Here is a 25,632-nt window from a genome sequence, read left to right as displayed (position 1 = left end):
CACCTATGAAGGCCGGCACAAGCACACAAAGGAGTAGGTGGCCATCACCATGTCCGGCCGTCTTTGTCTCCCCAGTGGTGATGTTAACACATCGCACCAAGTACTCATTTGAGGCCGAGGCAACCTAGGGGAGGCCCAGAACTTATTCAGATAATCGTCACTGGTGTTGGCCACGAGCAGGAATCGAACTCTGGTTATCGGGTTCGTAGCGCAGCATGAAAACCATTGCATTACCACTCCCCATTCTGTCTCACACACAGACATCAGATATATGGACTCATACTACAACAGCAGCTATTCACCACCAAGTGGTGGTGACATGAGCACAGCGCCTTTGCCAGACTAGGTGCACTGTGAGGCTGTTGCGTGGAGTGTGGAAGGCTCCTTGGCAGGTCAAGGTACAGACGGAGGAGTTATGACTGCACCACCTGTGCTCCCTCCTGTGCCAACTTGCTGTGTTTTAGACCCCTGGCGCTCCATTCGTTGAACGTCACTCCTTTGCCCCCCGCTGTTGTTGGAGGGCGAATCTTCCAACTGCCCATTAGTGCCCTCCACAAACAAGCCTCCTTCAGAGAGGCTGATCTCGACAACGCTGATACCAGTCATCGGCACAAGTCTAATCAGCCCCACATCGTGTGTCGCGCCTATTTAGCACCCCCTATCTGATCAAACAGAAGCTGCTTGGGCTTGGGATGGCTGGGCAAGTGGGCGACATGACCCAACCAATGCAGCCTCGCCTGCTGGAGGAGCTCACTGATGTCAAGACCTTTCAAAGGTTTGTGAGCTCCTCAGACAATCCGGCCTGGTTAAACCCAGGATGAATCGCAGGTAGGCCAGCCTGAATGTTGCAAGCTGTTCCTCTAAAGTAGTCCACATTTTTCTAACATAAGAAGAGAGGGAATAACTGTGGCTGAGAAGACCCTGAGCCTCGTATGGAGCAATAGGCCAGGGAGCTTCCACACAGCATTACATAGGAAATGAAAAGATGCGATCCCGATTGATTCGAAGTGAAAACGGAGCTGATCATAAGCACACTGTCCAGGTATGGGAAATCCTCTACTCTCTCCACAACAGCCCCGTTTATACTGGAAAAAACACATGACTGTGGTGATGGGACTTGAAAAGACGTTTAACAATTTTGAACACGTATACAGAACCTCATAAATATCTATCAAAGTAGGTTTCGGCTCTTTTTCATAAATAAGTTACATTTTTATTTCTAGTCTGGACTGGTTTTGCATTCCGGTTCGCACTTAATTCTCAATGAGAATAACTTTGCCCATCATTGCAATCTCCTAAATTGTGACTGTTTCCTTCCATTGTCGATACGAAGAAGTACACACTGGGTTTGTTTTTAAAGGCATTTCTGCTCCGGCCCTCACACTGCTCCCACTTTGGAATCCCCTCCCAATGTCGGCTCAATTCCCCAAGCTATTCACAATAGTTATAATAATATTGCTCAATTCAAGAAACGTGTTACACTCTTATAGATCTTTCACAACTTCCACAAGTGCTGTTTGTTGCTGGTGGGCCGCTTGATGTTTTGGGCCTTCGGGACCTGTGCTGAGCAACTGTGTAAAAAAATATATACTGAGACGATACCACAAAATCTATAGTCAAATCCACATTTAAATGTCCATTAAAATTACTATGTTATGGCTTTGACATTCTTCGAAGCAGCTGGTAAACCATCAACCGCACCAGAACATCTCCAGGCCGATGTTGCACATCTCCTTCATGAATGTAATATTAAAGACAATCCACAGTCGCGCGACTGTGGATATGCAACCAAAACTATGCACCATATCGTAAACCACTGTCGCCTGCTCTCCTGCAATGAAGAAGTAGAAAAACGACACGAACTTTCTGCTGAAGCCATCTCGTGGCTAATAGACCTCAATAACAGGTCCCTGCAGGGTGGGCTGGTAGAAGTTCGCAAAGGAGATAATGTGACTTCCAAATGTTGGGTGCAATAAGACATATCAAGTCTCTGCGCTGTCTATTGCTGATTTTACACCCAACAGCACGAGAGTAAGCGACCTCTGCCTCACTGAGGGTTGGTAAACCCAGCTTGGAGTAGGTTACTCGGATATACTTACCCGTTGCTATTGACTACGTTCTGTAGGTAACCGACCAACCCTTCCTCTGGGGGTTAGCTTGAATTACAATGTGCCATTTTATTTACCGTTTGTTGAAACGGGATGAGTGGTTGCTGACAACAGGCCGAAAGGCCCACAGTGTCAAGCAGCCAACAACAAACGGGACCGTCAAAGTTATTATAGGTAAGAGACAACAAGGTTCTTGAATTATAAGAACTTGGGGGAAAATAGATGATGGGAGGGAATGCCAAAGTTAAGTAGCATGAGGTAAGAAGCAGAAAGAAAAATAATAACCTCCATTTTATAAAGCGCCTTCATATTGAAGTATCTCAAAGCGCTGGACATACAAATAAAACTACACTCACAAATATAGATCAAATATAAGGGAAATAGAAAGCTGATAATAATAATATCAATGACTACTCTCGAAATTCCAATGAAATGAACTATGAAAAAAGCTGTTAATATTTGCAGATTGATCCAATCAGACAACAAATTGGGTTTTTAAATCTTATGTTACAAGGAAATCCTGTACAAATAGCTGCATTTTAGGACATAATTGAGAAAGTGAAACACTCAGAATCCCTAACGAGCCGAGGAATGTTGTTATGAGTGAGCAAGCGAGTGGGTGGGTGATCAGGATGAGTTGTCGTGATCTGTCGGAGTATTTTAACAGTGTGGATGACATGAAAGTCATCCAGAGTCCTGAACATTGTTGGCAGAATCAACAAGTGACGTTCACGGAAGAGTAACCTACTAATCTTATCTTACATAGATTTATACTGCGCCTTATTCCAAGGCACTTTACAAGAATTATACAATTGTAGATAAGATAGTGCTTGCAATAAAGAGTGGGGTGATTAAAAGTGATGTAGTTATGGTGACAGTAGAATATGTGGGAGTGCTTTGAGGAGGGGTTGGGGTATGGGTAGTGATAGGGGTAGTGACAGGGGTTGGGGTAGTTATAGGGGGAGGGGTAAGTGATAGGGGTATGGGTAGTGATAGGGGTAGTGACAGGGGTTGGGGTAGTTATAGGGGGAGGGGTAAGTGATAGGGGTTGGGGTAGTAATAGGGGTAGGGGTAAGTGATAGGGGTTGGGGTAGATATGGGTAGGGGAAAGTGATAGGGGTTGGGGTAGTTATAGGGGGAGGGGTAAGTGATAGGGGTATGGGTAGTGATAGGGGTAGTGACAGGGGTTGGGGTAGTGATATGGGTAGGGGAAAGTGATAGGGGTTGGGGTAGTAATAGGAGTAGGGGTAAGTGATAGGGGTTGGGGTAATGATATGGGTAGGGGAAAGTGATAGGGGTTGGGGTAGTAATAGGGGTAGGGGTAAGTGATAGGGGTTGGGGTAATGATATGGGTAGGGGAAAGTGATAGTGGTTGGGGTAGTTATAGGGGGAGGGGTAAGTGATAGGGGTATGGGTAGTGATAGGGGTAGTGACAGGGGTTGGGGTAGTTATAGGGGGAGGGGTAAGTGATAGGGGTTGGGGTAGTAATAGGGGTAGGGGTAAGTGATAGGGGTTGGGGTAGTGATATGGGTAGGGGAAAGTGATAGGGGTTGGGGTAGTAATAGGGGTAGGGGTAAATTATAGGAGTTGGGGTAGTAATAGCGGTAGGGGAAAGTGATAGTGGTTGGGGTAGTAATAGGGGTTAGGGGTAAGTGATAGGGGTTGGGGTACTTATAGGGGGAGGGGTAAGTGATAGGGGTTGGGGTAGTAATAGGGGTAGGGGTAAGTGACAGGGGTTGGGGTAGTTATAGGGGGAGGGGTAAATGATAGGGGTATGGGTAGTGATAGGGGTAGTGACAGGGGTTGGGGTAGTTATAGGGGGAGGGTTAAGTGATAGGGGTTGGGGTAGTAATAGGGGTAGGGGTAAGTGATAGGGGTTGGGGTAGTGATATGGGTAGGGGAAAGTGATAGGGGTTGGGGTAGTAATAGGGGTAGGGGTAAATTATAGGAGTTGGGGTAGTAATACCGGTAGGGGAAAGTGATAGTGGTTGGGGTAGTAATAGGGGTTAGGGGTGATAGGGGTTGGGGTAGTGACAGGGGTTGTGGTAGTTATAGGGGTAGGAGTAAGTGATAGGTGTTGGGGTAGGACTGGTCGTAGCTGGGGGGTGGGGGTTAGGGAGTAGCAGTAACTTCCGATTAGCATCACTGGCTACGTACAATGCGAAAGAAAGTTCAACATACATATGTAAGGACAGTACGGGGCCTAGTGGCCGTAAATAATGATTGCAGCGATGAGGACAGGCAGGGTCAAGTGAGGTGACTGGCTGAGGAGTCAACGCGGGGGTAAAGATGGAACCCCCGGGGTGTTATCGTGAGGCAAAGGAGAGAGTTGGGATAAGGGGCATGGCAGAGCCGAGGGGAAATAAATACAGCGCGGAGGGAGGCTCGAGGCGGCTCTGGGGAATCGTAGTCCGGACAGTCGTCGCTGTCATCACGGTGGATCGCCCTCATCGTCTTGGAAGGCTCGGGAAGAAGTGATATATCTTCGCCGTGGTTATGACATCGACGGCTCCTATATAGCAGTCAGTCAGCTATATAGTGAACGTCGTGTAGCAGCTACATAGAGTCACCCAGCTGTATATAGTCAACCTGCATCCACCTGATAACATGCCATCGAGTCGAGTGGACTGTACTGTATAATAAATATATAACTTAAGCAAGACGGCGTCTCTGAGTGCTACATTACACATACATGGGCAAGGGAGAAGAGATGGGTTGTTTTAAAGGAGGAACGGAAGCAGTTTAGTGTAGAGGATTGTCTCATGTGCGTGATAGTTAGTCAGGATAAATCAGTGGGTGCTCACCTGGATTAAATAAAGGATATACACACACATACTTGTTGGTAACGTTACCTGAACATTCGTACTCAACAAGAGAAAACAACAAATGCGCATAAGATACGCATAAGTTTTCCTCCGTAAGATTAGAGCGCGCTAACAATTGTGCGTTGGCCACTACTGTACTCACTGTGGGCACGTTGCGGTGACACGGTAAGAATTACGTCTACACCGGGCAGGTACAAGAGTTACAAGGTGCCAAGTGGTCAAGGTGAATAACTAACCGCTTCTAAAGATGCTTTCTTCGCAGAGAGGTCATCCAACTCTTGCTGTTTGGCCTCAAGCTCCTGCAAGAAACAAACATAAAGCACATCAGCATTAAGCCCGTCATGTACACGCGACTGTAACTCGTTGTGCTATTATGCCTTCTAAGTTCTTTATTTCTCGACACCATAAGCCTTCAAGTGCAAAAATACAATATTATACAAAATCTCAACCATCACAATAATCAAGTATTCTCAGTGATCATTATCAAACATGTTTTATCCACTGCTGGAGGAAGCCTCTCCACATCACAGTTCCGTGATGCCACAACCCATCTTGCTCCCGCACATGGGCTGATATCGTTCCGTCTACTCGATTGGCCGTCCTCTAGGGGGAGGTTCCCTCCTTCAGCTGGCATTCTGTCACCAGCCTTGTCCCCATCGGCCATCATCCCTTCTTGCAACATGTCCTGCCCAACCACGCTTACTTTATTGAAGTGTCAATGTGATTGGAGTTTGATCTGATGAATGTGCTAGCTCTCAGTATTTTAGTGTAATTCCAAGCATGTATCTGTCCAATGCTTTCTTCACCACTTCTCAGCTTTGTTTGATTTTATTTGTTAGTGTCGACGTTTATAATCTGTCATAAATACAAGGTAGACAAGCAGAGCCACAAAAGGAGCAGCGCACGCAAACCGGGATGTGAGATACTCTACTCACGTACTCACGCACACAATCACGATGGTTCCACACATAAAGCCAAGTCAAAGTGATTTCCTGCTCAAGTGAGCATTGAAGCATTGGTGCTCATCTCCTGTTTACAGCCCTCAGCCAGTGGTATAAATTCAACATTACATTGGCAGGGGTGAGTCTATCCATAACGTTATTGTTTTATTGATCCAGGAAGGATGGATGACGAGTTGAGTCAACCCCACAACCTGGATTTTAAATCCTCAACCTAACGGTTGCGAGCCGCTCGCCTTACCGCTGAGCCACGAGGCCAGTTTTACGCAGGGCACAAACCGCCGTAATTCACATGCGTGGCAGCCTTAATGGGTCACACGTGAGGCACAAGTGCCCCGTTTGCCTTGGTGAGCTGTGGATCAGGAAATAATGGCGGCGGAGGGAGGAAGTGGCCCTCGCCAGGGGTCAGGCAGAGAGAGGAAGGTGCCGAGAGGCAGGATTTGCAGGCCCGTGTGGAATTTTGTCCCCAAGGTTTCCCCTCAGTGTTTGCTGAGATGAACTCTTTCCTCCTCTACTGTCGGACAGAGATATTCAGTGCTTCCTTCCACCGCATTGTCTGCACCTTCCTTTCAGCTACAACTTTCTTCACAGCCCATACCCAAGCCACCCAACTCTGTTCACGGAGAGCTTTCTCCCAGCGCGTTAAATGCAACAACAAAAAACGCACTTCCCTTGCAGCGTTATTACACTCAGCGGTGTATACCACCAACAAAGAAATTAGTAATTCCACCACTCACCGTTCAAATACTGTATTATGTATGAAAGGAAAAGCCAAGGCTACGTTGGCACATCTCATTTTCCTGCAAGTTTATCAGCGGGAGTGATGCATGGGTGGTGAAACATGCCCCACCCTGTGGGTGCAGCAGAGTTCGTGTACAACTCACCCGCCTGTCTGCACGCCACGGCAAACCCATTCTTTCAAAATTCCAAGCCCGAGGCTATAAAACTAAACTATAAACTATTTTAATTTTACCAGCTATATACCTATTTTTCAGAATCGACCTGGCCACAAATGATAGCCCAATGAAGTGGCTTATCACATGGAAATATAAAGCAGCCAAATAATTGAGAGGAACAAGAATAACTTTAATCGCTCTGACAGCTACAGGCTTAGTGCGGCCTGGAAGCGTATTATTCAATAATACACATTACATTTTGATTTAAAGAATTACTAATCTACAACTCATTACTAATCATAACCAATGACTGATTACTAATCGATTATATAATTACAATACCCCCCCCTCCGCCTCTAATCACTGCACCTGATATGAGTTAAGTGATGACGTCACCCTGCTGCTCTATATAAAACCGGGAGCAAGCGAGGGCTTTACCATTCTGGCGAATTGCCCGATGATGCTGGATGTATTTACCAGCGAAACGTCGTACTCAAACTGTAAATGTGGATTCACTCTTCAACACACCGGTGGGCTAAAGTAGTGAATTATTTGTCTTTTTGTCAACGTGACACTTTTTTTGCTGATTGGCCGTGTCAGGTGGTGGAGGGTTACGACACATTTATAAATAAACGCGATCCAACCCAAAAACCATTATTATGAATAATATTGGTCGCGAAAGCCTACATGTTAAACCAAATAATATAAATGCACGTTTCTACTCTGTTCACAATACACAGGAATACTTGTGACTAACATATAAAAAAAAATGTGTGGACATATGTTGAATGCGCATGTTTGGTTTCAGTTTTCCACGAGCCTAGTGATCAAGGGGAACAACTTACACCACCAGATGGTGGTAGGCTGTCAGGGTAAATGTTGGAAATCGCTGTATGTCGACCGTGCGGCAGCTGAGGGATCTGCGTGGAGGGTGGAACGCGTTGATGACATCTCGATCTACAGTGAGGGAAAAAAATATTTGATCCCGTGCTGATTTTGTACGTTTGCCCACTGACAAAGAAATGATCAGTCTATAATTTTTATGGTAGGTTTATTTGAAGAGTGAGAGACAAAATAACAACAAAAAATCCAGAAAAACGCATGTCAAAAATGTTATAAATTGATTTGCATTTTAATGAGGGAAATAAGTATTTGACCCCTCTGCAAAACATGACTTAGTACTTGGTGGCAAAACCCTTGTTGGCAATCACAGAGGTCAGACGTTTCTTGAATTTGGCCACCAGGTTTGCACACATCTCAGGAGGGATTTTGTCCCACTCCTCTTTGCAAATGTTCTCCAAGTCATTAAGGTTTCGAGGCTGACGTTTGGCAACTCAAACCTTCAGCTCCCTCCACAGATTTTCTATGGGATTAAGGTCTGGAGACTGGCTAGGCCACTCCAGGACCTTAATGTGCTTCTTCTTGAGCCACTCCTTTGTTGCCTTGGCCGTGTGTTTTGGGTCATTGTCATGCTGGAATACCCATCCACGACCTATTTTCAATGCCCTGGCTTAGGGAAGGAGGTTCTCACCCAAGATTTGATGGTACATGGCCCCATCCATCGTCCCTTTAATGCGGTAACGTTGTCCTGTCCCCTTAGCAGAAAACACCCCCAAAGCATAATGTTTCCACCTCCATGTTTGATGGTGGGGATGGTTTTCTTGGGGTCATAGGCAGCATTCCTCCTCCTCCAAACACGGCGAGTTGAGTTGATGCCAAAGAGCTCCATTTTGGTCTCATCTGACCACAACACTTTCACCGAGTTGTCCTCTGAATAATTCAGATGTTCATTGGCAAACTTTAGACGGGCATGTACATGTGCTTTCTTGAGCAGGGGGACCTTGCGGGTGATGCAGGATTTCAGTCCTTCACGGCGTAGTGTGTTACCAATTGTTTTCTTGGTGACTATGGTCCCAGCTGCCTTGAGATCATTGACAAGATCCTCCCGTGTAGTTCTGGGCTGATTCCTCACCGTTCTCATGATCATTGCAACTCCACGAGGTGAGATCTTGCATGGAGCGCCAGGCCGAGGGAGATTGACAGTTCTTTTGTGTTTCTTCCATTTGCGAATAATCGCACCAACTGTTGTCACCTTCTCACCAAGCTGCTTGGCAATGGTCTTGTAGCCCTTTCCAGCCTTGTGTAGGTCTACAATCTTGTCCCTGACATCCTTGGAGAGCTCTTTGGTCTTGGCCATGGTGGAGAGTTTAGAATCTGATTGATTGATTGAATGCTTCTGTGGACAGGTGCCTTTTATACAGGTAACAAGCTGAGATTAGGAGCACTCCCTTTAAGAGTGTGCTCCTAATTTCAGCTCGTTACCTGTATAAAAGACACCTGGGAGCCAGAAATCTTTCTGATTGAGAGGGGGTCAAATACTTATTTCCCTCATTAAAATGCAAATCAATTTATAACATTTTTAACATGCACTTTTCTGGATTTTTTTTGCTGTTATTCTGTCTCTCACTGTTCAAATAAACCTACCATTAAAATTATAGACTGATCATTTCTTTGTCAGTGGGCAAACGTACAAAATCAGCAGGGGATCAAATACTTTTTTCCCTCACTGTATCCATACCAATGTCAGTAAAGAGTGGTAACATCACAAAGTATACCCGCAGTATGTGTTGTTATTGATACTTTTTCTGTGTATCACAGATGGTAACTGCCAACACTACACAGTATTATTGAAAGCAAAAGTTTTCCTCCACAGTTCGGCTATGCCAAACCATACTTTAAAAGTGTGTTTTGCCTTAATCACATGGTTACAGCATTCTATTCTTAAATTCATTTTAGTAGCCAAAGTTTTGTGTTTGGCGACAGCAGTTATAAATAAAAAAAATACCAGCAGCAGTAAATGAAGTTGTTTAGCCTTTAAGGAGAGCTGGGAATGTTTGTAAGGATAACACGGCAGGGCATTTCGGGTGCGCTGCAGTGCCTCGATAAAGTTGTTGTTGCAAACAGCTTCCTTGCGTAGCCAATCACATCCTTCCTGCCGAGTGCAACTCTGCAGTGCTCGTTAACAATAGCTGTGCTCCTGTCCCAGGCCTAAACTCAGCCCCACCTTCATGCTTCCTTCCTCTTTTAAGATTAGATGTGCGCATCACTCGAAGCAACGTCAGCTCTTCGTTTGGAAACAACCAAATTATTTAGCAAAATTTCAAACACCTACAGAGCGTTGTCAACACATATCCCAATGCGCTCTGTGACAGCTTTGCCAGCGCCCTCTCTCCCATTCAACAAGCAAACAGCTTCCTCTCCCCTAGTGAAACTGTGCCCACACCCCACCAGAGTCCTCATTCCGGTCCCTGAAGTTTTTCAATTGAATGCAGGGGAAAGAGGGTGCAAGTGAATACCCCTCGTGGTGCAAAGTAAAGCTGCAGTAGAAATAGCTTAAACTGTGATTGTGGGGGAATTTAAATGGCCACGTATTGCACGAAGGATTTCGGTTACGCAACTTCTCTTCTTCCGTACGGCAGGTTGATTAGCCACAACGTGATACGTCGATGTCGTACTTGATGGGCCAGTGAGGGCTACCGGGGTGATGTTGTGAATGTCCGCTGCCAACAAACAAGTGAAGCATCGCGGCATTATTGGATGAGGAATTCCATCGTTTGCCTATAATAGCCAACGTTACAATGCGAGCTGCTTTTAATTTTTACACCAGTGAAGTAGGTGGATTGCACCTGCATGTGCGAAGTATGGATGACACAATAATAATTTCAACTTGTAATGTGCAGCGCAGTAATTGCTCACTCTCAAAGAGAATGACTGAGAGGGGTGAGGAAGAACCACAGAAAAGTGGGAAGGCGGTCAGCCAGCACCAATAATTGCTCAAGCTCTGTAGTCCTCTATAATGAGTGTTTACACGTGGGAGGAAACCAGAGGACCAGGAGAAAACTCACGCGTGCGAGGCGGCAACACTGTCCATACAGACGGAAGAAGTGCAATGGACATTTTTACTGTACTGCCTTCTCCTGGCGAGCCAGGGTATGGGCACATCCTCGACGCCCACAGGAAGGGTGTTTGACATTTTTGTGCGATGATCCACCAACTCTCGCTGCCTCTACAGTGCTGGATTAACAGGCCACATGTGCCACCGCCATCATGTGAAATGGATTGTGCGGGCCGGGGTGGATCGAGAATGGAGCTGACCTGCAGGAGCCGCTCATTGGCCTCCTTCATCTCCATGTAGCTGCGCTGCTGCTCAGGAGCCATGTTCTGCACAATCACGTCAGCTGCTTGGCGCTCTCGCTCTATCTCTTGCTCCACGGCCTTCATCTGAGACTCCTTCCTGTGCAGTCACCGCAGCGGGAGCATGTGAAGGGTGACGAGCAGTACCGCAAAACAGAAACGAGCCGATGAGCTCTTTCCAAAACAATTTCGGATCTAGACTTTATTTAACAGAAACCTGAATGTGGGACGTCTGGATCTAAACATCGCACAGACACTCTCATCACACCTCCGATGAGCACGGTTGGCTATGTATGGTACGAAAAAATGTCAACATACATACAAGTGACACCTACTGTTTGTAATTGAATACTTGGCCATCATCACCATCAGCCATGAATAATCGACTGCTGGATGAAGGCCTCCCAAATCCGTGGACACCTATCACACTCCCGCGATGCAACAATCGACCAAGCACCTGCACACAAACTGATTTCATCGCTCCATCTCCCCGCTAGGACGACTCTCGGAAGTGTTCCATTCCTTGGCTGCTACTCTGTTATTATTCTTGTCCATCATCCCTTTTAGCGCTTACACGTCCTGCACAATCCCATTTACTTTTCGTAACAGTTGGATGATGTCATGAACCTGGGTGTGTTCTTTAATCCATGTGTGTACCTCGTTCTCAATATAATTCCGAGCATGCATTTCTCCACACTGCTGTGATAATTTTGAGTTTTTGTTCTATATTTTTTGTTCAAGGTTGCGGTGTCTGAACCACACTTGAGAATGCTCCTCAATTACAACAAACTAAGTAAAATTGAAAAACCTCTGTTGTAGTGCTTACGCTAAAATTGTTATTTAAACGTACAGCGAATAATGAGAGATAGTGTATGCCATGCCTTTGCCCAATCACACGCAATGCGCTTAAGCTTGGCAGATCTCAGAAGCTAAGCGCGGTTTGAGCTTTGACAGTGCTTGAATGGGTCACTGCCATGCATAATAGGTAGTGTATACTGGTGGGGCTACGTGGTGACCAGTAGAGGGTAATACAGAATAAAAAAATATTTGTTGTGCTTTACTTATATGCTCCCACATCTATGCTCCCCTGCCTTTGCCAAACCATAAGACCAGCATGGTGAAGTATGGGTCAAATAAACCTCACGACCCTCAGCATCCAGAGGCCGTCATCCACCAGCAGTGCATGAACAAAGGTCCTGCAAGCAATGCTAACAATGGTTTTCGCTGTTCACTGTGATGAAAATACTCACGCTCTCCTCTCAGTGAAGATGGCGTCCATTCCCTGGGCTTCACGGTCATTCTGTGCCTTCAGCTGTCCCACGCACACAGGGCAAGTTTTATACTCCCCAATTATAGTGAATCCTGGATGTATTCACTCTATGGAATTACACGGCAAGACCATAAAGTACAATAGCACATGTTTGTTGTATTATTGAATGTGGCGGTTAATATATGAACAGGGTATTTTAATAAAAAAATATCTCAAAAGCACCACCAGAATGTAAATATTACTTTCATTTGTGTTTTGTTTATGGCACTCGAGCAATGTTTTAGAGCAGAGGTTCCCAACCCTGGTCTGCATGGCCATGGAAAGTGGTTTGCGGAATTGCCCAAAGCGCAAATATTTAAGGTTGTATGAATGACTGATCAACAAAACAACTGGCTATTGACTGAATCTGCTGATTGCTTGATTGGTTTGGAGTAATTTTCATTTCGCTAAATGTTCACTGGTGAACAGTTTTGCGCGCAAAACAACGTTGGCAGGTTGAGAGCGAAAGGTTAGGGAACCGCTTCATATTCGAGGGGCTTGACCGTGTTGTGCAAACGGTGATTGGCTGCCATCCTCACTCACCATGTTGTATTCCTGCTGAACCTCCTCTATATCCGTGTTGGTGTTCAGCTTGTCAACCAGCTAGTTGGGGGAAAAACACAACAATGTCGTTTTTTAACATAGGTGCTGCAAATCTGTCTCATATGGTAGTTTGGTTTGTATCGTTTTACAAATCTGCACCTGGTATCTGGTATGCTGTATTCAGGAGACATAATACCATTTTTACACCTAACACATATAAACAATAGGGACAAGACAGCTTGGCTGTTCTCGAAGGGTTAGACAGCTGACATTTGGCACATTTAAATCTATGCTTATAAATAAACCATGGAGAAATTTGGCCACCAAAACTTATGCTATATTCCAATGCAGCAGCAATGCCAATGCAGCAAAGGGCCACCAGGAAATCACTACACCCCGCTCCACACACCACACTGCTGACGGTGGAGGTTGATTGACAAGAAAACACAAGTCAAGTCATGACCCAAAGTGGTTGATGACATCTTTCCAATGATTGCCGAGTCAATAACCTTCCTCTTGGTGGAAATTGTGTCTGTGTCTATATATATGGATGGCTTCGTGAACGAATCTTTGTTGATAGTCAGTAGGCTTGCAAAGTACCATTGTCTTAGAGAAATCAATTTCGTGTGAGCCAGCCGCGTTAAAATAATGATCAGCCATGGCAGAAGTATTGGTCCTACCATGTTTCAAATCTGCCTTATACTCACGAACACAGTCTGAGACATGTCGCTTAGTTTCCCCAATGCAACTGCTGCCGCAGATACAGCTTAGTTTGTAGATGCCGGGATATTGCATGTCGGGAATCTTGTCCTTCACAGATGGGATCAGATCACGAATTTTACGTAGTGTTAAATCGGACCTGGATCTTGTGTTTGTTCATGATTTTGTAAATCTTTTTGATTACCCCTGCTATGTATGACAGGGTGATGGTTTTGATTGGATCCTCAGATGGCTCCTTCCTCACGGTTGGGGTGATGGCTTTGCAGATTGTGTAGTCAGAATATTCATTCGCCTTGAGAGCTTGGTGCACGTGTATGAGTTCACTGGTTAGGTGTTCATGGTCGGAGATACATTGAGCTCTATGGTGTAGCGTTTTGATGAGAGAATTCTCCTGGAATGGATGGTGGTGGGAATCAGGTTTTGTAGTGATTTCCTGGCGGCCCTTTGCTGCATTGGCATTGTTGCTGCATTGGCATTGATTGGCTGTGTCGGGTGGTGGAGGGTTGCGACACATTTATAAATAACACGATCTAACCCAAAAACCTTTATTATGAACAGTACATAAAATTCGTGATCTGATCCCATCTGTGAAGGACAAGATTCCTGACATGCAAGATTCCGGCGTCTACAAACTAAGCTGTATCTGCGGCAGCAGTTACATTGGGGAAACTAAGCAACATGTCTCGAACCGTGTTCGTGAGCATAAGGCAGATTTTAAACATGGTAGGACCAATACTTCTGCCATGGCTGATTATTATTTTAACGCGGCTGGCTCACACGAAATTGATTTCTCTGAGACGATGGTACTTTGCAAGCCTACTGACTATCAACAAAGATTCGTTCACGAAGCCATCCATATATATAGACACAGACACAATTTCCACCAAGAGGAAGGTTATTGAGTCAGCAATCATTGGAAAGATGTCATCAACCACTTTGGGTCATGACTTGATTTGTGTTTTCTTGTCAATCAACCTCCACCGTCAGCAGTGTGGTGTGTGGAGCGGGGTGTAGTTATTTCCTGGCGGCCCTTTGCTGCATTGGTATTGCTGCTGCATTGGCATTGTTGCTGCATTGGCATTGCTGTCCCACTCATGCTGCTGGTGCTGCTGATACACTTGGGCTACGCCCATCTCCAAACCTTTATAAACAGTTTGCCTTTAGAGGCTAACTAACCCCTTTTCCTGATGACGACCGCTTGTGTTGCGATCGAAACGTCGTGATATTTTTATTCACTTTATTTTCATTATTTTTTTTCTATCTACGTGACTTTACCAAAAGAACCAAAGAATATGAATTCCTGCAGTCACGAAAGTTAAGTCAAAATTTAAATTGATTGCTTTTATTCATGGGACATTACCAGTCTAACTTCCTAAATCCTCTAAGCCTCATGCTAAACACCTGAAAATATAAAGCCTGCATCAATAGTAAACAAATAAATGTGTTTGTCTACGGCGTGTAAGAGTTGATTAACCCAATACCAGTTACTCGTAAATGATGATGTACATAGGCAGTCGTTAGCAACTGGGAGGAGTGAGTGCCTCACATAAATTAAAATGTTATACAAGAGCTTGAAAGCTAAAATTGTATACATACATCCCAGTCGATGCTTCTCTTTCTTCGTTCCATATCCTCTCAAATTGCATCCATTTGTTAAAAAAAACTACTTACGTCACTAAATTTTCTGACTTCCCTGACTTCTTATACGTATAATTCTCCCAGTCACCTAGAAACAAAAAAAATGTGCGCTCTCCAAAACTGGGTAAAAAAATTGTGATACCATTGCATGTCTAACCTCATTCTACAATCATTTGTATCTGAGAGGTTTGGGAAGGACCAAATTATCCCATTGTGCCATCTTATTTGCAAGAACTCAATTTCTGGGACACTGTAAAGAGCGTGACACAGACGTCACGAGTACAGGGAAGAAGGGTAAACGAAGATTAATCACACCTCTGAGTAGTACCTCCCATTAGCACGGCTGGCTACATACGATGCGAAAGAAGGTCAACATACAGTACATATTTTGATTTAAAGCTTTCGTGGCTGCAGGGATTCATATTCTTGGTTCTTTCGGTAAAGTCACCACGTAGAAGGGAAACAATAAAATAATAAAAATATAAAACAATAAAATTCTCACATTTCGACTGCAACACAAGCAATCATCAGGTGTGAAAACCACAGCAAGGAAATTTGAAAAAAGTGGCTGTTTTTTAACGTTAGCACCACGGAGAGAGATTTGGCAGTTATTCAGATGGACGAGTCCATCTATGTTCGGAAAAGAGGAGGGGGGAGACGAAAATAATGATGCGGTCTGAAAGCCACCGTAAGCGTGAACAAACAATTAAGACCCGAAATGGTTTATCAAATCCTTCCAATGATTGCTAAGCTAGAATCCATCTTCTCGGTTGAAATTGTCTCTGTGTTTGTATATGTGGATAGCCTCATGAACGAATCTCTCATGGTAGCCAGATGGCTTGCAGAGAACCTCTGTCTTGGAGAAGTCAATGTCATGTGAGCCTACTGAATTATAACAATGATCTGCCACGGCCGAGGTGTTGGTCCTACCGTGTTTTAGGTCTGCTTTGTGTTCACGGATGCGGTCCGAGACATTGTCGTTTGGTTTCTCCAATGTAACATTCGTGGTGCTAACGTTAAAAAACGCCACTTTTTCTAATTTTCTTGCTGTGGTTTTCACACCTGATGATGATTGCTTGTGTTGCAGTCGAAACGTCGTGAGAATTGTATTGTTTTATATTTTTATAATTTTATTGTTTCCCTTCTACGTGACTTTACCGAAAGAACCAAGAATATACTGTACATACATTACGAATCACTCATAACTTCACTCAGGCTGTCAAAATGGACTGCGCCAGCAGGGGGCGCTAGACTCCCTGGCAAGAGAGCAGTGAGGGAGGCCGCAATAAGCAGTCGTGGGATAATTCATCACTGTTGCCTTGCATTGTCAGTATCAAATAAATACAATATTTGATAAAAGTGTGTTAACTGGTATTTAGGTTTCTAAAGAGAAAACAAGAAAATATAATAAATAATACATATACAGTACATTCCTTTCTTTTAATTTTATATTATATAATTTTAACTTGTCATGCAGGCAGTATTCATTCACCGTCACAGAGAGAGAATGACTCAAGAAGCACGCAAAGGACCACTTACAAGTGAGAAGGCAGCCAAGCGGTGAGCCGGCACTACCAACAATTTCCCAAGCTCTACAGTCCTCTCTATATATGTTGGTATTATCAGACAATTAATGAGTGTTTACATGTCAGGAATCCAAAGCACCCAGAGAAAACCCACACGTTCGAGGGGGGAAAAGCTCCATCCCATACAGATGAGGGACACGTGGGGTTCACATTTCCTGGTGAGCCAGGAAATGGCATCACCTCGACGCTCACGGGGAGTTTGGCAACATTTGTGCGATCCACTGCCTCAACTCCACAGTGCAGGATTACAGGCATGCACCACCAACGCAAAGCTATATTAGACACACGTTAATTATGATCAAACTACAGTGTGCTGTGAATGTTCATATTAAAAATGATGAACGCTTCACAAATCTAAATGGCCTACAAGTCTCTGGATTTTCAACTCTTCTTCTGTAAATACCACCTCACCATATTGTAGTCAGCCAGTTCTCCCTGCTTTTCCTTTATCTCCGATGCCAGAACTTCCGCCCTATTGAAAAGGAACAAATTAAATTCATTAAAATATATATATAGTGCTTGACAATGCAGTAACGATTTGAGGTTCAAGAGGGTAAGTGTACTGCGGGTTCTTAGGTTCAAATCTGGGCAGCTACTACCCATGATTGAAAACTGGGTTGTCTAGTACAGTATGGGGAATTGATGGTCTCATATCCGGTCACCAATAACCACACAGAAAAAAAACACATTATAACTATTGTAAAATGAGTAATGCAGAAAGGCTTTCAAAGGTGCTGTGGAAAATCGCTTGTGGACCGTTCTCTGACACGTGGTTGGTCGCACTACTCTGTGAAATGTATGGATTCTTCAGCTTGTAACATAACGCCAATACCACGACGGGTATACATACATTAGGGAAAACTACCAGCATATTTTACAACTCACTGTTACCACAGAGGCACTTTAACATGTTTATGAGCTCACCTCTTCTCATAGGCCAGGTATGTAGAATTCTCCTGGTTAAAGTTGTCAACTTCTTTTTGAAGCTTGTTGTTTTCAGCAATTAGCTCATTCATTTTGCTCCTGCACCACACACACATGCATCACATCAGTTTGCATTAAGTGAAGAATTAAACTATGGAATGTGCTGAACGTCTGCACCACGATAAGATTAATCATTTACTGCAAATGTATACAATTGATTCTCCAACCAGAATTCCCATGACCATAACCTTGCATAGAAAGTATAAACTGCGTGCAGAACAAGCTCCCAATTGTTCGTGAGGTCCTTTTTTTCAAGGCCCTTGAACTGTTGCAGTAGCAGGATTAACACTGTAACAGGCAGTAAACATAATCATCATAATTGGAACTTGCAAAGTGCCACAAAGTATTCACTTACTCTTAAAGAGAGAGAACGACTCAGAGGCACAATGAAGAACCACGGACAAGTGGGAAAGGCAGCCAGGTGGTAAGGGGGTGCCAAAAAGTGCCCGCCTTGCAGTCCTCTGATGATGACTGTTTGTGTTACAGTCGAAACGTCGTGAGAATTTTATTGTTTAATATATATTTTATTATTTTATTGTTTCCCTTCGACGTGACTTTACCGAAAGAACCAATTATATGAATCACTGCAGTCACGAAAGCTTTAAATCAATTAATTAATGCTTAAATGTGGGAGTAATCTGGAGCACGTGGAGAAAAGCGAAGTGTGCGAGGGGACAACTGTAACCCATACAGACTTAACTTGGTGGCATTGACAGATTTGCTATTCTGCCTTTTCCTGACAAGCCAGGGCATGACACATTGATGCCCACAATAAGGGAGTTTTGCAACATTTGTGCAATCCACCAACCCTTGCCCACAGTGCTGGATTACAGGCGTTCATCAATAAACATATCAACGGTTCAATTATGTCATTTTTCAACAGGTCACTGCCAGATTTATTTTCTAAAACTCCACATCGGTTTCTGAACTCCAGAGCTCACGGCCATGATTAACCTATGATTACCAATCATATACACAGCACACCACTGTACACTGCAGGTGAGTAACTGGCCAGGTGGTCTCAGCGGTAGTGCGCCCAGTGCACAGTCAAGGTCGCAAGTTCAAATCCTGGTTTGGCGGGAATTGATTCAGCCCATTATCCCTGCTTCGGGACCAATAAAATGAGTTCCACTTTGTGCGAAAGTCAACAGTGGTTGTCCTATGTATAGAATAGCCACCCACCCCACCCACCCAACCGCCATTGGAATATGGAATTTCCACCACTGGCTCAGCAGGGCTGTAAACTGGAGATTAGCACCGATGCCTCAATGCTCATTTGAGCAGGAGAATCACTTTGACTTGTTGACACTGGACGCACCTGATAGTTGGAAATAACGAAGAGCTGTACTGTGGAGGGTTAACAAGGACTGGAGTTGACTAATACTGCAGTAAACGGTATTCAATAGTTTTACCTTAATTGACCAAGGAAGTAAGACTTGTCCATAATTTGCCTCTGTGGTCCTGGAAACAAAGCTCAGTTTTAATTGCATTTTTTAAACTCACATCATGTGTGGTGTCATAGGTACCACAAATAACATCACGACAATTAGCACCTCTACGGAAAATGCAACACCCGCTGCCAGGCAGTATTTATGCAGAAACTTTTGTCCGATTCAAAATCTAGGTGTGAGGGATGAGGTTTATAGCATGAAGGGTTTTGAAAATGTAAGTAATTTTTTGCAAATATTTTTTAACAACGAACCAAATGCAAAATGACCAATAAATCATGTAAAATTATAGGGTAGAATCAGGTTCCCCGTTTCAACCTTTGGAGGCCGTTTTCATCCCGCTGAGGCCCTCACGAGTCACAGGGCGGTCTGCTACACGAATCTGTGCTCCCAGAAGCCCGGCTCCAGCACCACGAGCTTGGGTACCTGGGCGCGCCGCTGTTCCCGGCGGCATCTGCCAACACAGCGAAGGGCACAACCGGACTGACCAGACTCAGTGGGCTGTACAATAGCAGTACAGCATTCTTCATGAATAAGGTCACCACCTTTTCCAGTCAGCCTAGGTCTATTATCAAACCTGTGTAATATATTGCAATAAAGATGTACACACAACTACCAGATCTCAGTATAAATCAACTTCCAGACTGACAAGTGGCAGCCCTACTCATGAAGCAGCACTGTGTGAGCAGGCAAGTGCACCAGCAGCCCACTGTATGGGTGCATGATGAGTATGTGCTTTGGTGGTATATAACATGGTATGGTTTCATTGGTATGCGTGATGTCACAGGGATGTGTGTGCTTGTGTGGTGTCATAGGTAATGTGTGTGGTGTCACAGGTGTGTGGTATCACAGGTGTCTGTGTGGTATCACAGGTGTGTGTGTGGTGTCACAGGTGCGCGTGGTGTCACAAGGATGTGTGTGTGGTATCACAGGGATGTGTGTGTGGCGTCACAGGTGCGCGTGGTGTCACATGTGTGTGGCATCACAATTGTGTGTGTGTGTGGTATCGCAGCTATGTGAAGTGTCACAGGGATGTGTGTGGTGTCACAGGTATGTGTGGTGTCACAAGTGTATGTGTGTGCTTTGCCACAGGTGAGTGGATGACATTACAGGTGTGTGTAGTGTGTCACAGCGGTGTGTGGGGGGTCATCGTCTTGCTAGTGCGCGTTATCTGTCGGTGCCGAGTGGCACGCACCGCGGTGCCGAGACGAGCCATGGGGCGGATCCCAGTGGGGGGTCGTGCAGCAGGCCCCCCTGGGGCCCCGCGCGTCCCAGGCCGGGCGCTGCTCCCGGGCCGCCTCCCGCTCGCCGTGTCGGCACGAAACTCGCTCCTGGGTGGACGAGACAATCGGCACCAGCGGCACAGCTGTACGCATGTGACCAGCACGCGTGTCAGGGCAGTGCCTACCTCACTGCACCTGATATAATTCAACGACAAGCACTCAGCTCTATTGACGATCCAGCACTTACCAATTCAATTCAGTCAGTCAGCAGAGGTGAGTCGCCTCCTTATCACTCTTTTATCGCTACTACCACGGTTACTGTTCCCGTGAACTTGTTGAGAAGTCTTGTCCCATCCATACTGTGTTTAACCACCATACTTCTGGCCACACCACTCACTCACCCATGAACATACTTACCCACTCACTCATCCACTCAATTATTCACTTACTCACTACACTGCAGAGCTAAACACTACTCGTTTTGCTCCTTTCCTCACACTGCCCAATTTTGGAATTCCTTCCTATTGTCTCTTTTCCCAAGCACTAATAACATTTCTCAAGTTAAGAAAAGTGTTAACTCGTATGTATTACAAGTCTCTTCAGCTACACACATAGATCAAACCACAGCAACCCAGTCTTGTGATTCCTCCACGAGCTCCAAGTTGAACAATAACAGCATTCGCCGCCATTCGCCACGAAGTGGTGGTGACGTCACCAGGGCGCACGTTAAGGCCACGTGAAGTGTTGAACGCCTGCTAGCAGGTCACGGGATAGACCCAGGTGCCATGGGTCGAATAACATAGATGACTGCCCGATGCACCACCTGTGCCCCCTACTGTGCCAACTTGCTGTTTTATCCACCCGGCATTACGCTCGTTGTTGTGAGCGTCGCTCCTCCGCCCTCCGCTGCTGTTGGAGGGCGACTGCCTCCAACTACTCAACAGCGTCCTTCACGAGCCTCCTCCACAGAGGCCGATCTTGACATCGCTGGTACCAGTCGTCGGCAAGTCCACTCAGCTCCACGTCCTCCTGTACCACATCACTCCATAGCTCCAAGTTCACCGCCAGTTAAACACTCATTACCTTCAAGATCCTCCATGAACTCACCCCCTGCCTTACCTCTCCACTCTCGTCTCTACTCCCCTGCACTCACTCTCCTACCTCTCCACTATCGTCTTAATCTACTCCCCTCCACTCAAGACTCCTACCTCTCTATTCTTATCTCATTCTTCTCTCCTTCACGTGTCCTAAACTCCAACAAACTAGGACTCCATGCAAACACCTCAACCAACCTGCACTCGACAAGGGGTCACTCTATTTAAAGCTTTCGTGACTGCAATGATTCATCTTATTTGGTTCTTTCGGTGAAGTCACATAGAATGAGAATAAAATAATAAATTGATAAAATAAAATAACACAATAATATTCTCACGACGTTTCGGCCACAACACAAGCGTCCCTTCACCTGATGAAGGCCGCTTGTGTTGTGGCCGAAACGTCGTGAGAATATTATTGTGTTATTTTATTTTATCAATTTATTATTTTATTCTCATTCTCCCTTCACCTGATGAAGGCCGCTTGTGTTGTGGCCGAAACGTCGTGAGAATATTATTGTGTTATTTTATTTTATCAATTTATTATTTTATTCTCATTCTACGTGACTTTACCGAAAGAACCAAAGAAGAAGGGGTCACTCCTCTACTTCTAACGCCATTGCTTGGAATGGGACTCCCTTCTACCCGCCAGCCCACCCCTACCCAAGTCCGGCTCCGTCGTATTCCCCTCTGCTCACGACTGTTTTACCATTTTTTAAGTGCTTCAATTCGCACTTTACACGCACAATCCCCTCCCTTGAGTTCCCATGCCCCCCACGTTTTGTACAGCGCCTTGAGAAGCAGTTACGAGATGCATTAGGAATCAGTAGGAGCCATGATCAACCCAGTTAGTCCACGTTTTCAAAGTATCAATCTTTTTGATTTAAAGCTTTCGTGACTGCAGGGATTCATATTTTTGGTTCTTTCGGTAAAGTCACGTAAAAGGGAAATAATAAAAAGATAATAAAATAAAATCTCACGACGTTTCGGCCACAACGAAACGTCGTGAGAATTTGATTTTGTTTTATTATTTCCCTTCTACGTGACTTTACCGAAATAACCAAGAATATAAAGTATCAATCAACAAACAATTATTTGTTTACTTCTGAGTGGCCTTGATTAGTGAATGGGTCAGAGCAGAAACTGCTACCACCAACTCGTTAGCCGTTACGGTGTGAATTGGCCACATCAAGACATTGCAACCACTAACGCTGTGCCACCTCAAGTGGCACCACAAGTAGAGATCTCCACTGGATGAAGGCACCCCGAGGCCACCGCTCTATAAATAAACTGCTTTGTATTGCTGCGCTCTTGTCGTGTCCTAGGCGTAAGACTCCCCGCCACAGGAACGTGGAATTGCCACCACTGGTTCTGCAGCGCTGTAAACGGGAGTTAGGCACGACGCTGACTCTACTGACACGCGGTTGCATTTAGCCGCGTTATGGTGGAGTGCCGCGTTGTTGTGTAAACCCTGCCGCGTCCCGCGTAGGCGGTGAGTAGGCCTCGCCTCGCCTCGCCGTGTTCACCACTCGCACGCAGCTCGCGCGACTCACATTGCTGCGGCTTCGTAAACCGCGCGCCGCCGGGGGTTTCTCCAAATCCCCGGAGAGTTTCTCTGGAGACGAAGAAAACTCCGCGATTGCAGGAGGCGAGGTTCGTAACTTAAACCGCGACTCAGGCGTTAGGGTTGTTCCCACGGCAACCAGGGGCGGGATGACGTCACCGCCGGGTACATGACGACATCCGCCAACACCACGCCTCGTGGCGTCATTCACGGACCGTGCACCTCTTGACACTTCACCCGACGGCTCGTAAACCCTCAACTGCGTCACGTCGTCTGCTAATTTTGCTCGTGAAACGATACGCGATCCCCGCTTTGTGACGTCATTATCATACACTTTACCGAGTGACGTCATCGCATCTTTCACGAGCTAGTGGCGAGCGTGATGACGTCACGTTATTGGAACCCCACACCCCCACTCATCGGCCGTGATCTATCCACTGCTGGATGAAGGTTTCTCCAGCCATTTGTCACGGTCCCGCGATGTGACGAGACGCACGGACAGGCGCGGCTCGTCCACTAGGGGCGCGCTGCCCCACCAAGCAGCTGGAGATGAGAAATGCAGGTAGTCCCCGACTTATATACACAGGTAGTCCCCGACTTACGATGGAGATGCGTTACGACGACCCCATCGTAAGTCGAACATGGCCTAGCTTACCCAGGAGCTTTAAAGAATGGTGATAATTTAGCAAAACAGAGCAAATTACAGTACCGTACTGTATAAACTATATACTGTATGTATTTATTAATTACAATACTGTATTGCACAGTACATTTTAAAGTAAAAAACAAGGTAAATTCTTAGCCTACCTATATGAACTGCAATTTCATAGAAAGTTTTTTTCAGGAAACAATCCTTTCTGCTATAAAAAAAACTTTTAACATGCATTCAAGTTTCAAGTTTCATTTATTAGGTATAGCCCTGTGAGCCATGCGGCTCTTAAGTCGGGTGCCACCACAACAAACAAAATATGAATCTACATTGCAGAAAACTATTACACCACAACCAGACCAAAATAAAGCTACAAAAACAATGTAACAACAGTAATCATAGGTACTGTGATTTTAAATTTAACAATAAACGAAAAACAAACAATAAATGATATACGTAACACGTACGACAAAACCTGCAGCCATAGCTGGCAGCACGACACTCCCAGTGTATGATGTGTGAGTGAGTCAGCAGCAGCGTGAGTGAGTGTATGATGTGTTAGTGTATGATGTGTGAGTCAGTATTAGGCTGAGTGAGTGTATGATGTGTTAGTGTATGATGTGTGAGTGAGTGTATGATGTGTGAGTGAGTCAGCAGCAGCGTGAGTGAGTGTATGATGTGTTAGTGTATGATGTGTGAGTCAGTATTAGGTTGAGTGAGTGTATGATGTGTTAGTGTATGATGTGTGAGCCAGTATTAGGTTGAGTGAGTGTATGATGTCTTAGTGTATGATGTGTGAGTCAGTATTAGGTTGAGTGAGTGTATGATGTGTTAGTGTATGATGTGTGAGCCAGTATTAGGTTGAGTGAGTGTATGATGTGTTAGTGTATGATGTGTGAGTGAGTGTATGATGTGTGAGTGAGTCAGCAGCAGCGTGAGTGAGTGTATGATGTGTTAGTGTATGATGTGTGAGTCAGTATTAGGTTTAGTGAGTGTATGATGTGTTAGTGTATGATGTGTGAGTGAGTGTATGATGTGTGAGTGTATGATGTGTGAGTGAGTGTATGATGTGTGAGTGAGTCAGCAGCAGCGTGAGTGAGTGTATGATGTGCGAGTCAGCGTATGATGAGTGAGTCAGCGTATGATGAGTGAGTCAGTATTAGGTTGAGTGAGTGTATGATGTGTGAGTCAGCGCACGATGTGTTATTCAGCGCATGATGAGTGAGTCAGTGTATGATGTGTGAGCGAGTCAGCGGCAGAGTGAGTGAGTGTATGATGTGTTAGTGTAGGATGAGTGAGTGAGTGTATGATGTGCGAGTGAGCCAGCACACGATGAGTGAATCTGTGTATGATGAGTGAATGGGTCAGTGGTTGTGCGAGTGTATGATGTGTGAGTAAGCGCATGATGAGCGAGTCAGTGCATGATGTGTGAGTGAGTCAGTGCATGGTGTGAGTCAGTGTATGATGTATGAGAAAGTCAGTGTCGGCTCCCTCTGCTCGCGCCGTCGCCTCCCCCCCCCCCCGGCTCCGTCGGCCCCCCCCCGGCTCCGTCGGCCCCCCCTGCCGGCTCCGTCGCCCCCCCCCGGCTCCGTCAGCCCCCCTCGGCCCCGTCGGCCCCCCCCCGGCCCCGTCGGCCCCCCCGGCTCCCCCGGCTCCGTCGGCCCCCCCCGGCCCCGTCGGCCCCCCGGCTCCGTCGGCCCCCTCACAAACGGCCCCGCCAGCCACTGCTGGGAGCACCCCGGGAGTGCACGCCCCTCAGGCGGCCATCTACAGGCTACAGTCTATATTAGTGGTCTTTGTTTTTTATTATTTTATATTCTTTTTATTCACTTTATTTTTATTATTATTTTTTCTATCTACGTGACTTTACCCGAAGAACCAAAGAGAATGAA

At 45.5% G+C, this 25,632-nt stretch overlaps 1 protein-coding gene across 2 annotated transcripts in view; it reads right to left on the bottom strand.

Annotated features, from left to right (window-relative positions):
- IFT74 (intraflagellar transport 74) overlaps window positions 1-23,307 on the bottom strand; it is a 39,589-nt gene extending 16,282 nt beyond the window's left edge. Inside the window, exons 1-10 of one of the 2 annotated variants that reach the window (XM_032966311.2) lie at window positions 23,081-23,307; window positions 20,406-20,541; window positions 19,529-19,664; window positions 19,175-19,223; window positions 17,703-17,801; window positions 17,190-17,250; window positions 12,835-12,894; window positions 12,233-12,294; window positions 10,944-11,082; window positions 5,170-5,232 (exon numbers count right to left, since the gene is read on the bottom strand). In XM_032966311.2, the coding sequence (XP_032822202.1) occupies window positions 5,170-5,232; window positions 10,944-11,082; window positions 12,233-12,294; window positions 12,835-12,894; window positions 17,190-17,250; window positions 17,703-17,801; window positions 19,175-19,223; window positions 19,529-19,664; window positions 20,406-20,541; window positions 23,081-23,082 (807 nt within the window). In that variant the 5' untranslated portion in view covers window positions 23,083-23,307. The remainder of the gene's footprint in view (window positions 1-5,169; window positions 5,233-10,943; window positions 11,083-12,232; window positions 12,295-12,834; window positions 12,895-17,189; window positions 17,251-17,702; window positions 17,802-19,174; window positions 19,224-19,528; window positions 19,665-20,405; window positions 20,542-23,080) is intronic. The other variant, XM_032966312.2, reaches the window with a different exon arrangement.
- Window positions 23,308-25,632: the final 2,325 nt, after the last annotated feature.

Source organism: Petromyzon marinus, chromosome 35 (assembly GCF_048934315.1).
Source record: "Petromyzon marinus isolate PM22_M1 ecotype Great Lakes invasive population chromosome 35, UKy_Petmar_22M1.pri1.0, whole genome shotgun sequence".
NCBI lineage: Eukaryota > Metazoa > Chordata > Hyperoartia > Petromyzontiformes > Petromyzontidae > Petromyzon > Petromyzon marinus.
Note: the sequence above shows the minus strand (reverse complement) of the source record. Positions and strands in the feature narration are given on the sequence as shown.